General features: G+C 37.3%; 1 protein-coding gene across 3 annotated transcripts; it reads right to left on the bottom strand.

Moving 5' to 3' along the window:
* Positions 1–90: 90 nt before the first annotated feature.
* Positions 91–5599, bottom strand: LOC131434548 (zinc finger protein 271). Of its 3 annotated transcripts, XM_058601366.1 has the most exons (6): positions 5233–5346; positions 3827–4060; positions 2349–2572; positions 2045–2293; positions 1209–1988; positions 91–1152 (listed from the first exon to the last, which is right to left on the bottom strand). In XM_058601366.1, the coding sequence occupies exons 2-6, from the start codon at positions 3837–3839 to the stop codon at positions 868–870; spliced, it is 1551 nt and encodes a 516-aa protein (XP_058457349.1). In that variant the 5' UTR covers positions 3840–4060; positions 5233–5346; the 3' UTR covers positions 91–867. The 3 variants fall into 3 exon arrangements, with proteins under 3 accessions (XP_058457349.1, XP_058457350.1, XP_058457352.1); XM_058601367.1 differs by lacking the exon at positions 3827–4060 and having other exon boundaries at positions 5233–5362; XM_058601369.1 differs by lacking the exons at positions 91–1152; positions 1209–1988; positions 2045–2293 and adding an exon at positions 4117–5138 and having other exon boundaries at positions 2497–2572; positions 5233–5599.
* Between the last annotated feature and the right edge of the window lie 8930 nt (positions 5600–14529).

Below are 14529 nucleotides of genomic sequence, written 5' to 3'. Positions count from 1 at the left end.
TTAATAGTGGACAGCTTGATTATGTGATTTATAATTAGCCGACTCAATGAGGTATTGATGGTAATTCTGAATGATCATGTATCATGTATTTTTTGAGTGACAGATTCAAACGAAACCCAAATGTTTCTTGATTAAATGAACAAGAGAGCAGTAGAGATACTTATAACATTATGTGTCTGTGAAATGTTCAGCCATCCTGATTGCGAATCTATCATGGCTTCTTTTGAGAAAGTATTCGAATTGAAATTGCTTTTCCCCTAGAGAACGAAATGGTCGGGCATCACTCTGCAAAGATTTACAATTGCTGGCATCCTCGGAGTTATGGATGCTATAACAGATATCAATGTCCTCATCAAACGATAGATAAGGAGAGCAGAGAAAAGTGCGCATAGTTGAAGTACAGTAAGAATATTGAAGGCCCGAGATTACTTCCCTGCATATTACTGAAAACGTGCGGTGATTACTTCACTATGCGTGATACTGGTAATAAGGAAAATCAAGTGAAGTGACATGTAAGTGAAGTAAATGTGAAAGTGGAAGTGAGAACGGTAATAAGGGCCAATATCTAATAGTCTCGAACAGTTTGATTTACGACTGTAACCATTGGTTGTGTCAAAATAATGCGCGGAATCAGAGGTTCTTTTCTCTCTTATACTAGGAAAGCTAAAGCTGAATTTTTATCGATGGGAAGTGTATAAATAGAAAAAGTATTTTGGAATAACTCCATTGGATTGGATTCATTCAAGCCGGGATTTCACGTGTATACACCCATTTTTTCGGAAAATGAAAACCACACGTTTATGTTACAACTTTTCGTACGTCGCAGCTCTATTTTAGACGCTGTTCGAAAACACTTGTAGTGCATCACTAGAACTTTAAATGTCCTCTCTCATCGAGCATATCCATCGCAACCAGCTCTTTGGCATGTTTTGTCTTCATATGTACACTACGAGCTTTGTGATGGGCAAACCCTATTCCGCAGATCCTGCACTGTAAAGGCTTTTCTCCGGTGTGCGTACGCATGTGTATAATCTTGTGCGTCGACGTTCGGAACGTTTTTTCGCACAAATCGCACTTGTGCGGCCGTTCGTTGCTGTGTACGTAAAGATGCTTATTTAAAGTGGTCCTCATTAAGAACAGTTTGCCACAAACCTAGAAAAATGTGGAATAAATTAAAACGAACTAATCGTACAAACAAAACTTTATACCTGACATTCATGCTTCTTGTCCTGGGTGTGTGTCAGCTTATGACAACGCAGTGTCCCTGCGAATAGGAACGTCTTAGGGCAGAGATCACATTTGTACTTCCTATCTCCGTTGTGAATTCGCTGATGACCCTTCAAATTGTTTTTCTCCAGAAATGCTTTTCCACAAACCTCGCACTTGAAATCTCGTTTCTTAAGATGAACACTGTTTATATGCGACTGTAGTTTGTTACGAGATGTAAAACTTTTCGGACACTGTTCGCACTGATGCGGCCGAATATCTTCGTGGGTGATCATGTGACATTTGATATTATTGACCAAGGCTCCGCAAACCTGACAGATAGTTTTTTCCTTGGGTAACTTTTTCGAAAGCCTACCAGTCTTAGTAACTGCCACTTCCCTTACTTTGCGTTCCCTTTTGTTCGGATTGTTTCCACGATTTTCGTGTTCCTTCACATCACTAGGTATGAAGTTTGTTTGGTTTGATTCTTCCGGTTTCCATTCGCTATCAGAATCCGGATCGGCATCAAACTCTTCGTCACTCGACTCACTTTCATCTTGAGCTAATCTGGAAGGGCCTTCGTCAACTAGATTTGTAAAATCATTCAGGTCTAAATTGAGGTCAGTTTCTGGGAAAATAAGCCCTAAACTTGCAACTTCCCTTTTGATATCATCGGGTTCCAATTTCATAACAGTGCTTACTAATTCTGCTCCGACCGAACATGCAATTATCTGTTTTTTAACAGGCTCTCTTCTCTTTCCGATGTGAATGTCCTGTGGAAGCTGAAATCTGAAAGCTATTTCAATTATATCTAAAAAGTTAACATTTTTCTTTTTACATTTTTCAAAATCTCTTCACACTTTGATTTAGTGGTGTTTGCTTTTATTCTAGCTCGACTGCATTCGAATTCTTTTACCGTAGGGCAAACGTCCGATTTCATCAAGTCCTCCAGGGAAATTGTTTTATCTCGTACTTTTTCCAGGATTCGTCTGGATTCATCACATTTTTTTTTGAAATTGAATATAATATTTAAGTTGCGCTCACATTTTTCGCAGATGAAATTCGGTAGGCGATCTTTTTTATCAATCTGCAATAGAAATAAACTCATAATTACATATTTGGCATATTTCATTGTAGCTCACCGTTTGATCTAGCAGCCGGAGGGCTTGCTTGACAAAGTTTCGAACGTAAATCACATTTCGGCCCTGCACAATGCTATACAGATTGACCAAACGATCGTTCGTCAAGCACAGCCGGCACAACCGTTCGTAATTCTCAATATAGAAACGAAGCTGCTGTAGTTCTTTTGTGTTTTTCTTTTCACTGGTCGATTCTTCTTGTGTTTCTAGAGCCGGCGAATCCATTACTGAGAAGTAACACTTATTATTTATTAAATTTAGCAAAGGCTAATAGAAACCGTCGCACGAATGCATGGAAAAGACGTAAACAAATTTGTAAAATTCTTTTATATATTTTTTGTCACTCATTTATATATATATACGCAGTGATGCCACTTTTCGTTGAAGTCAAATACGTAGATTTAGTTTTAAGTGTACTTATACTACACGCTTAGAAAAAGTTACTCAAAGTTTGAGTACTAGTTACTCATTTTCAAATGATACATGGAAACGTCAAAAATTCAGTAGTTATCATCAATGATATTGAGTAACTCCTACTCTAAATTTGAGTTTAACGCAAGAACTCGTTTTTTTGTTACTATTCGCAAGATCAGTCTAAAAGTTGTAATAACCATTTGTAGTAACAGGTTGTATTTTTTGTTAGTGAGATCGCGTATTTCGAGGGTGAGTCGTTATGAGGAAAAAGTGTATGATTGGTGCCTGAGCATAACTGACATGTATGTTAATTTGCAATTGACACACTACTCCAAGCGACCACCACTTGATATAGTATTGAGTTCAATTACTTAATATTTTAATACAATACACTCAGAAAAGGAGCAATTTTTTTGCAAATTTGGTAAATGTAAAATAAAATTTCACTCAAAATTTGAGTGATAGTTACTCTATTTTTGGTATATGTACAAATAAAGTATCACTCAGTAAATAAGTAGATTTTACCCAAATATCGTTTCCAGTGGAAGAACTCAAATTTGAGTAACTTCGGAGTTACTCTAAATTAGAGTTGTTCCACTTTTTCTGTAGATGAGTGAGATCTTACTCATTTTTGAGTAACTATTTTTAAGCGTGCTGGCATCTCTGCTGTCAAATGCTGTGTTTAAGCAGTGTTCACATCTTTCTTCATGCGGTTGCACCAACATATGGAAATGATTTCGATGGAATATAATCAAACTATAACAAACCACTTTTTTTCTTATTCAAAAAGAGGTCAAATTACTTGTTTTGCAGAGGATACTAGACAAGAGTTATATTTATATTAAGTTTGAAGATTTTGACTTCACAAACTGGAAGAAGACGCCCTAATTTACTGCAGTACGAATCAACTATCTGAATGAGAATGCAAGGATCTACCAATTATATTTGTCGTGGATTATCCCTACCAAAAATGCTCATTCAACATTCAGTTTTCAGTAAGTGTATGGTGTAAAATGGATTCAGAAGCAACACACAAATGAAATACTAAATTATTTAAATTATATTACATCTTCGATTCATATATCCATTTGAGTCAATTTTCAGCACCAAGTTGTTTAGACTGATTCAAATTTTTTCTGTCAATGGTCGCTTTTCGTATCTTTGTTGGTTTCTCTCGGGATGGGTCGTGTGATTTCTTATGCGTATGCATATGAGTAATGGTTGTAAAACTTTTATAGCAAACATCGCACTGGTACGGTTTTTCACCAGTGTGTATCCGCAAATGCTTCACAAGAAGCCATCTAGAAATGGAAAACAATATAATCATAAATAATATAGCTATACTCATAAAATTTACTTGTACAGAAACTGTTTAGAGCAATAATCACAAGCAAATTGTTTATCCTGCGTGTGAGACTTCTTGTGGACTGCTAGTGTTCCTTGCAGAGCAAAGGTTTTACCGCAGCCTTCATAGTCACATACGTGCTTACGTTCTCCGCTATGAATCACTTTGTGGTTCCGTAAGTTACCGGAGTCGAGAAATTTTTTATTGCATATATTACAAGTGTATTTTCTGATCTTCAGATGAACACCATTCACATGTATCCTCAATTTGGTAGCAGTTCGGAAAGATTTTTCACACTGATTACAAGGAAAAGGTCGCTCACCGGTGTGACACATCATATGATATTTTAAACAGGTAGAGTGCTTGCCGCAGATTTTACATAATTGTCCCTTGTTCGATTCCGTTTTCAGTGTGTTTACTGTTCTAGATTCTTTTTCGTTCTGGTTTTCCTCATTTTGCGTAGATTCATATTCATTACGTTCTTCATTATCTGCTCCGAATTCTGGGTTTTGTTCTTCCGATAATATATCAAAGGTTTCAATGACATAGTCAGGTTCGGATCCCGCTTCACTTTGAGCTGTTTTATTGTATACGATTTTTTCCAGTACTTCTTCTTCTTCATCCTCGTCTTGATCTGCTTCCAGGAATTCGTATTGCTCCACATTTTCCTCGAAGAGCACCGATTTTTGTACGTGTGGTGATTCTTTTTTCACAGAAACTTGATTAGAGAGAAGTGTTCTATTACTGGCTTCAGCTGTGGCTTCCTCAGCTTCAGCATGAATGACTATATTTTGGGAAATATTTTCAGATTCTACTATAACTTGTTCAAAGCTTTCAATTTTGAGCTGGGATTGAATATTTGATTGAAGTGGAGGTTCTCGTGATGTCGGTTGTTTGTCACTTGGCGAACACGAGAAGGCTTCAACAAGAAGGTCATTCGCTTCCTGACACTGATTTCTGAATTTGTAAAGTTGGCGCAAGAAATTTTTGCAATTAATACAAATTTTTTTTGGAAGGCCATCGTCCGGCTCTATCTGAAACATTAGAAGTTATACGAAACATAACGTCTTCTACGAAAGCGGAAGTTTCTATATCGGAAAGTTCTTTTCTACCAGTATTACTACTCACCGAAAGTCCAAGCATTTCAACGGTTTCGCGCATTAACAACCCAAGCGATTCTTTTTGCGTTTTCGTATTTCGTTCGAAAATATACACCAAATCAACAAGATTTAAACACAAGCGACAAACTTGATCGAATTGGTCCAAGCTAGGTCGATTCATCGTATTATTTTTTCCTCGTCTTTACACAATATTTAAACATTAGCTGATTTAAAACTCACAATTTGGGACGCATAGGAAAGGAAAACAAACATTTCGTACCAAAACTCTCACTTATCTAAAACAGGGATGCCAGGTCATTTTTTCAAAAATCTGTGATCAAGCCAAAAAACCCAAAAATCTGTCTGTACAAAATAAAATCTTTCCCGTTTTTCTTGCACGTTTCCCGTACCATAATAGCTGAGCAGAATCACTATTTCCAATCGCTCTGTAGTTTTTGATGCTTAAACCTTAAACTGTTATCGATTTTCAAAAATCTGTGAAAAACTGTATTCGATTGCAGAATCTGTGCAAATCTGTGATAATTTTCCGAAATCTGTGCCATTCGGTAGTAGCATGTGATTAGGGCATATCGCACGATAGGCCCTTGCGAATGTTACAAAATATAATGCTCATTGTTCGGCTCTACAACCTTCATTTACACAATAATCGATATAATCTCGTAGATAGAAGCCCAACCTACGAAGCTGTGCGCAATATGCTTCAATTCCATGTTTAAAACTTGAGTAATGAACATTATTTTTCGTAACTTTCAAAAGGGAATATCGCACGATATGCCCTAATCACATGTTAGCAGGGCTTGCAAATTGAAGCAACGAATATGAACGAAAGGATTTCACCATCTGTGCTATTCACACACATTCGTATGTCAGGTAGAATTCACAGCGCAACCCAAGCCAGGAGAGCTGCATCGTTCGTTCATTAGTTCATGAATATGCCCGCTTGCTGAGACCTATGCTTCATGAGGTTAGCATTTGATGAATGGTTCTAATATTGTAGATGCCTATGAGGAAACTAGTTTCATAACTTTTAGTTCCGATGAATATTAACTTAAAGAACATTGCTTTTAGTGTTTCTCGGATATATACACAGTGTAAACCGCCAAGAAACAAATTGATCGTTTTGAAAATGGGCTCAAATGCAAAACTTCTGCTATAAAATGTTTAAAGTATGTTTGAAATGTGATCAAATTTGGTCTTGAAATGCGAACATTATGTTAAAAATGATTTCTGTAAACCTACTTTTTAAAAATAAACCGTAAACACTGCCTATATGACTTTGCTTCGCGTCTTGTAGCACACCGTGAGGCAAGGTCTTCTTTCTCGTACAATACTAACGAGAGCGAACCCTTCATTTCATTACATTGTCATGGATTGCTTAGTTCATGTGTTAACTGAGACTGAGAGCACAGACAGTTTACTTGGCAAGGGGAATTGGTCTGCTCAGTAGCATATACTCTCACGCATACAGTTTCTCTCTAATATAGGTCTCTCATTCAGCTATGTCAAGCAAAGTGTTCACAGCAGATATTTTTTGTTGCTTCGTTCGTTTGAGGATTCACAATACAAGCCCTGCATGTTAGTACCGCATTGAGCAATTTGACGTCTCTGTTACTCACACCGATGCAGGATGCACAGATCTATTTATATACGAAGTTCGAATGTGTGCGAGCCGAAGTCAAAGTTTGTTGTGCGCAGAGATGCCCGGTATTTTCATAGGAAATCTGTGTTACTCTCTACAAAAAATCTCTATTTATCTGTATTAACTAACAAAATTAAATTTCAACTAAAAATGATGTTAAAAGGTGTTATTCCAACACATTATTGCTGTAGAATGGTAGATTCAATGAGACCAAGACCAAGCTTCTCCTCACTGCAATCAAATACTAATAGATTGCTCATACGAAAAAGTTTTTATTTTGCTTCTTGGGAGATTCGTATTATATTTAGGAAATCTGTATCAAATCTGTATTCTGCACCCATCTGACACTGGTATGTGAGCACCAGCCATTTGAAAGTATGCCGATTACGTCGAGCCCCTCGCGTTTCGAGCCCCAAACACTGCGATGTTTTGATACTCATCGCGACTCTCAAATTGTGAAAATTATCTCCACTTGATGTTCCAAAACACTGTCTGCTGTATTTTAGGTAAACCAATAAGTTATTGTGAGAGAGTCGACAGAAAATTCACTAATTTTCGTGCAATCAACAATCTGGTTATGGGTTCAATCTTATACTGAGGTAAAAACATTTTTGACTCATTATCATACACTGCGGAAAATGCATATAGAGTTTCGTAAGTTATGAACTTATGAACCAAGTAGAAAACAGTTCCATTACGTGTTATAGAGTTTCATGAACGGTTTTATGCCTTTCTCAGCTGTTCTCTTGGCATTGCAGTATTTTTATTGCATATATGTTTTCAATAATTGGCACAATACGGCTCGACAAAATTCATTGGGTTATTTCGAAATACTCACACTAGTATTCACCACACAACCGCTGAAAACAGCCACACCAATACATTCACACGTTGATTGAACCCTTTTTAAAATCTATGCAGATAGTTGAAAATCGTGAAACACAGATTAATCTGTGGAAATGGCATCCCTTACCGTCTTTTCTTTAAGCTATATTGGCATTAGAGTGCCTATAAGCAGACCCTGTCAGCTTGGAGCGAAATCAATCTTCAGTTCAACAACGCCATCGCACGGCATCACATTCAATATATCATGTCAATTGTATGGGTGCGCAGCCCTGCTATTTTGGCGCGCACGAATTTGACATTTCTCTTCCCTACTTATATGTATGAGATTAGATGCGGACTCACCTGAGGGCGACATGCTCACAAAAAAGGATGTTGCCAGTGATTTGTTCGGGAAATGTGAGAGCTGGATATCTTGTTAATATGATGTCTTTGCTATAAGTCACTCTAATTGGCATATTGTCGCAAAACTGAAATGTAGAGGCGCTGCTTGTTTAGAGATGATACTTTCAGCAAGAGCTGTCAAATCGGTAGGAAAATTTCTAATTACTCCACCTTTTCAACGATTTCTTATGAAAACGGGCAAATTCATTTGAAAAATCATACACTGAAATGAAAATCTTATATATATGCATTAGATTTGTCATATGAATCATATGCAGAATATAATTCATAGAAATTATATGGAAACTTATAATCTTTATTTAATGTGTACGTCAAATCTAAATGGACGTTATCATAATGAAAGTTATGAAAATATCCCATATAATTTATATGGAAATCCAATGAAAGTCGTGAATAGTTGTGTCCTCGATATTCATCAACTGCTCCAGACCATTTCTTCAGGAGGTTCCGCATCTCAAAGTAATTTTAAATTGCTGACAAGACAGCTCATCCAACTTCGTTCAAGGATATGCGTTAACGGACCATGAAATATATATCCGGTACATTTCATAACTCTATCTGTCTAGTAAGATTCATTTTTTTATTTTCAGTCTCGGGATCTCACTTCTCTTTCGCAACTATCATGAGGTGCTCCCTCACCGAATGGAATATTAGTAAAGCTTGAATCCTCAACGAAAAGTAGTTCTGCTATTATCTGCTTATCAATTATCTGCTATTCGTATGACCTCCATTGAAAGTTATATATATATATATATATATATATATATATATATATATATATATATATATATATATATATATATATATATATATATATATATATATATATATATATATATAATAAATTTTATAAAACTAGTCATATGGTATATATGAACCTATCTAAATAAATTCGAAGTGAAAATAATATGCGCTTCATAAATTGTTCCAATGTATGTTGTACGGATATCTAGTAATGGTTATAAGACGCGCCAATAAATTTGACTCAGACTGGAAATTTCATTCGTTATATGGAAATCCTGTAAAAATAACGTTAAGAAGAGTTTTATGTTTCATAAGATTATCTCATATATTTGACATGATGTTGAACACATCTTGTAACTATTATTGGAAATGCTAATAGTGCAAAATCATTAGAATATCATATAATGTGAAAAAGAAAATTTAGCTCAGTGTAGTAGAAGTTGAAGAAAAAGTTTTTACTCTGAGGCGGTAATGTTGATCTTAGTTCATTGTGCGAAATCTACTGTTTATTCCGAATAGAGCATTAAACTTGGTTTGATACCATTTTTCAAATGTCTGGAAATAACAAATAAAGTATCCGATGTAAATAGTACTCGATCGCTATACATTCTAGTACTCGAGAAATCAACGTTACACTGGTTTCTCTTCAAAAAAAATGTTGATCCGAAAAAACCTAACCTTACCTAATTTCACACATTTCTGAAGATTTTCCATGATTAATCGTAGTTTACACTAAAAAAAGTAGTAGTAATCACTTTGAAATCGATTTTCTTCTACTCCGAGTGTACTTTTATTGATTTTATTGCTAATATCTATTTGCAAATCACTACTGCCGATATGAAAATTTCAGAAAGAAAACTCCTTTTCTTGGTTCCATTTTTCATTGGCAGGTGTCGCTACCAGAAATTCCAGGTCTGCAGATTTGTCTCTAAATCTGCAGATTTGGGGTATAGTGCTGCAGACATTTTTTGTTGTGCAGACTTTTGCAGACTTTTGAAATTCTCGCAGACTTTTACAGACTTTTGAAATTCTCGCAGACTTTCGTCTATATTAACAGACTTTTGAAATTTCCGCGACCTTTTTCTTTTTGTCGTGAATACGACTTACTTTACTATGGGGCGCCTTTTCAAAATTTACCCTCTGAGAGAGTGATAAGTTTTTGATCGTGAATATCTTCTGTTGTATCTAATGAATCAACATAATTCTTGCAACATGCCATCGGAAATATGATCACAATTTAATGATAAAATTTTCAGTTGTGTGACATAATCTTAAATAGTTCAAAATTAAACTTTTCTTAAATGTTTGGTACAAACGAGTGTCAGAGGATAATTCATATGGCGCGTTTGCCTTTCTCGTATTTTGGAAGCTCATAGCTCAGTGATCTGTAGAAGGATTTATATAATCTAACTACCAATAGAATCGAAATTTTTCAACTTGAACGTGTATTGCAACAACATTGAAGTTTTTCAATAGTACACTATTGAAAAACCTGTTTGATTTAACCCATGACAGCACCAGCCAATCAGAACGCGAGATGTCTGCATCTATACAAGAGCATCCATATAAAAGTTGAGTGCTTCATTTTTCCTACCATTTGCTGAGCATCTGTTCCCGAAACAAGACACACGAGAGCAACATCGTGGACCTGTCGTCTCACTGTTTCCCGTTCTGCGTACAGGAAAAGAATTCTAACAAAGGTGATGTGAAAAATAGCGGCAGTTAAGTTAAAGCACGAGTGTCAGCACGATGACAGCGAGAACCGGATGAAAGGCAGCCGAAAATTCCAGCAAATTCAAATAGCACTTTTAAGTGCTAAAAATAATCATAAAGAATTAGTTGAATTTTATCGCTTTCCTACCATTTTCCGAGCAACTGTTGCCGAAACAAGGCACACACGAGAAGTTAAATTAATTTGCACCGTCACTAACACATTCAATTACGAACGGCAATGCGAAAGTGGAAGTGATGATGTTGAATACATCTTTATACTAGTACACAAATATGCCGTGCGAAAGAGTTGCATTCTTTAGTATGGGGCGCTTTTTGATCATGATATTACGGCAGGACAGTAACGCTGTCTCGCAATACGAAACAGAAAATTTTGATTTAGAAACATCTTTATACTAGTATACTTTATACAAATTATTAGAACAAATGTTTTCACTTGATTTGCGCATTCTACTTTCCAGGCGTATCAGAACTGGCTAAATTTAAAGCAATCCTAAATATTTCTTTATCACAGTTATGTGGTCGTCCTGAAAAGGACGGGGTTTTCAACTCCTCGTCGTTACGGATGGACAGCTGCAGATGGCGAGGGATGATTTTCGTTTTCTTGTTGTCGCGGGCAGCATTACCGGCCAATTCCAACACTTCGGCAGCCAAGTACTACATCACTGCCGCCAGATAGACCGGTGCACCGGCACCGCTCTGCGTAGTTTCCCTTCCGGAGCAGACGATGGATTTTGCCAACTGGGAACTGCAGACCAGCACGGTTCGAGCGGGACTTTGCCTTGCCCTTAATTGTTCCTCCTGTGTGCGTGTTTCCGCGTGAAAATTCCACAAGAAGTTGTTAACCTTTAGGCAGCCAATTCAGTATTACTTAGAGATGGGCAATTCGCTCCTGAGCTGTTTCAGTGAATCGAATCATTGAAGTGAGCTGACAGCTCACAGCTCTTTTCAAAAGAACCGCAGCTCACCAGCTCACTCGTTTGCTACCCAGTTCACTACATTATGACGAAGGGAACACGCTACGAGCTGATCGGATCTTCGGCTCATTGCATCATTGCAAATCAATGATTCAATTTCGATCATGCATATGAAAGAAAACCGGTGCATAAGAAAAACGGCGCACAAAATGAACCTTAAGTTCAAACTAAAAGAGCTGATGAGCTGATACATCGAATCGATTCACTTTGGTGAGCTGATCGGTTCGGAGCTGTTCACCAAAATGAGCTGTTTTGCACACCTCTAGTATTACTGACTGCCGCTCTACTAACTCTCTCTTTTATATCGTCTCACTGTTTCCCGTTCTGCGAAGGGGAGGTCCGTACACCGCTACCAGTATAAATTGAAATGTGATGTGAGAAATAGCGTCATTTGAGTTAAAGCAGCTACTCTGTATGTACGAGACACCGTCAGAACGATGGCACCGAAACAGGTAGAAAAGCAGATTTGTACCGTCACTAACACATTCAATTACGAACGGCAATGCGAAAGCGAATGTTGAACACATTTTTATACTAGTATGGGGCCATGTAAAAATATGCCATGCGAAACAGGGTTGCCATATAAACAGGTTAATCTGTTTTATTATTATTATTATTAAATAGTTTCCGGAACAATCATTGTCGAGTACTCATCGTCGATTTAATTGTAGCATTGCTATTGAAATGAGTGTTCTTGCACGAATTCAACCTAATCCGACCCTTTCAGTGAGGTGAACACAGAAAAAGCACTTTTCCTTGTGCCAGTAGCGAAAAGGGAGGTGTTTGTGTTTCAAACCATACCAGTGAACCGGCCGGAGTGTTGGAAATGCAGAATGTAGAGGTTAAACCCGTAAACCCTAGGTACGCTGGCATGGATGAATTGTTGAAAACACAGAGGTATGACATTTCACACACGAATCTGCGTGTATGTGGGAGGGAAAGCATATGGGAAAATTTATGGGTGGGTTTCACTCTGACTATGGCTTCTGTGCCCGACTAACTCAATCGGTTGGTTTGAATGTGTAGCGTGTCGTTGTCCTATTTGTAAAAATAACAAACTCAAGAGGTTGTTCGACATGATACGAGTGCTAGCCTATGAGTGCATTTGCTGTTAGTTGAACTCTAGATCCGTTTGTGCCACTGTTCGGTATGACAATTAATGTTTCCACTTAATTTGCGCATTCTACTTTCCAGGCGTATCAGAACTGGCTAAACTTGAAGCAATCTAAATATTTCTTTATCACAGTTATGTGGTCGTCCTGAAAAGGACGGGGTTTTCATCTGCTCGTCGTTACGGATGGCCAGCTGCAGATGGCGAGGGATGATTTTCGTTTTCTTGTTGTCACGGGCAGCATTACCGGCCAATTCCAACACTTCGGCAGCCAAGTACTCCGGTAGATAGATAGACCGGTGCACCGGCACCGACACGCTCTGCGTAGTTTCCCTTCCGGAGCAGACGATGGATTTTGCCAACTGGGAACTGCAGACCAGCACGGTTCGAGCGGGACTTTGCCTTGCCCTTAATTGTTCCTCCTGTGTGCGTGTTTCCGCGTGAAAATTCGACAAGAAGTTGTTAACCGTTAGGCAGCCAATTCAGTATTACTGACTGCCGCTCTACTAACTCTCTCTTTTATATCGTCTCACTGTTTCCCGTTCTGCGAAGGGGAGGTCCGTACACCGCTACCAGTATAAATTGAAATGTGATGTGAGAAATAGCGTCATTTGAGTTAAAGCAGCTACTCTGTATGTACGAGACACCGTCAGAACGATGGCACCGAAACAGGTAGAAAAGCAGATTTGTACCGTCACTAACACATTCACTTACGAACGGCAATGCGAAAGCGAATGTTGAACACATTTTTATACTAGTATGGGACCGTGTAAAAATATGCCATGCGAAACAGGGTTGCCATATAAACAGGTTAATCTGTTTTATTATTAATATTATTATTATTATTATTATTATTACTATTATTATTATTATTTTTCTTATTATTATTATTATTATTATTATTATTACTATCATTATTATTATTAGAATGACTCTTGCATACCGAAGATCGTCGATACATTTCAGACCAGCCCATTGCAATTGTCTCGTACTGAAATTTCGAGAAGAATCAGATATCTTCGAACTTTGTAGCATCAATAAAAATAAACTACAAATTTGTCGTACCTAGCCTGCTATATTAGCAAATTATAAAAGAATTGTTTCAAGTTTGGAATATATAGTTGTAGAATAGTAGCTGTTTAATGTAACTAATCTGTATTTTAATGTAGGTACATCGCTTCAAACTCTATTAGTGAAAAAGAGGAAATCTTGCACAATTCATACAATCAATCAACTAACTGATATTCGGAAAAGTGATGGGAGCGTATCAGTTTTTTCGTATTCACGACATCCAGTTATGTCTCTGACATTACCCACCCACCTTTTTGCTCGCCAAGTCAGTTTTGCGTGTCATTAGGTTTTTTACCGTCACTGCTAACCTCAATCGGATGAACACTTTTTGACAGTCCAGCAGTACTGTTTGTAAACAGAAATTTCTTTTGTTTGTTTATTGACAAATTGGATCAGACCATTTACGGTCCGTATCGCCTAAATAAAGTTTTAAAACATTTGTTCACGATTGAATACGGTTCGTTTTTGATATTTATTAAATAAAAGTGACTAGTTGCAAAGTGTAAAAATGATTGTTTTAGATGTGCTCTTCGATTTTTGTTTAAGCTTGTTTGTAAACAGTACCGCTGAACTGTCAAGGATGAATACTTGTTCATTTGTGTCGTCACGATAAAAAACCTAATACTTTATAGAGAAATTGCTGCCAGCAAGACATACTTGCTGACTGCAGATTTTTTTTCAGATTTACAGACCCTGCCTGCAGATATTTGAAATTTTTACCTGGCATCTCTGGTCGCTACCGGGAAATCGGTAGTAACATGTGATTAGGGCATATCGCACGAT

This window comes from Malaya genurostris, chromosome 3 (assembly GCF_030247185.1).
Source record: "Malaya genurostris strain Urasoe2022 chromosome 3, Malgen_1.1, whole genome shotgun sequence".
NCBI lineage: Eukaryota > Metazoa > Arthropoda > Insecta > Diptera > Culicidae > Malaya > Malaya genurostris.
This window is presented reverse-complemented; position numbering and strand designations above follow the sequence as displayed.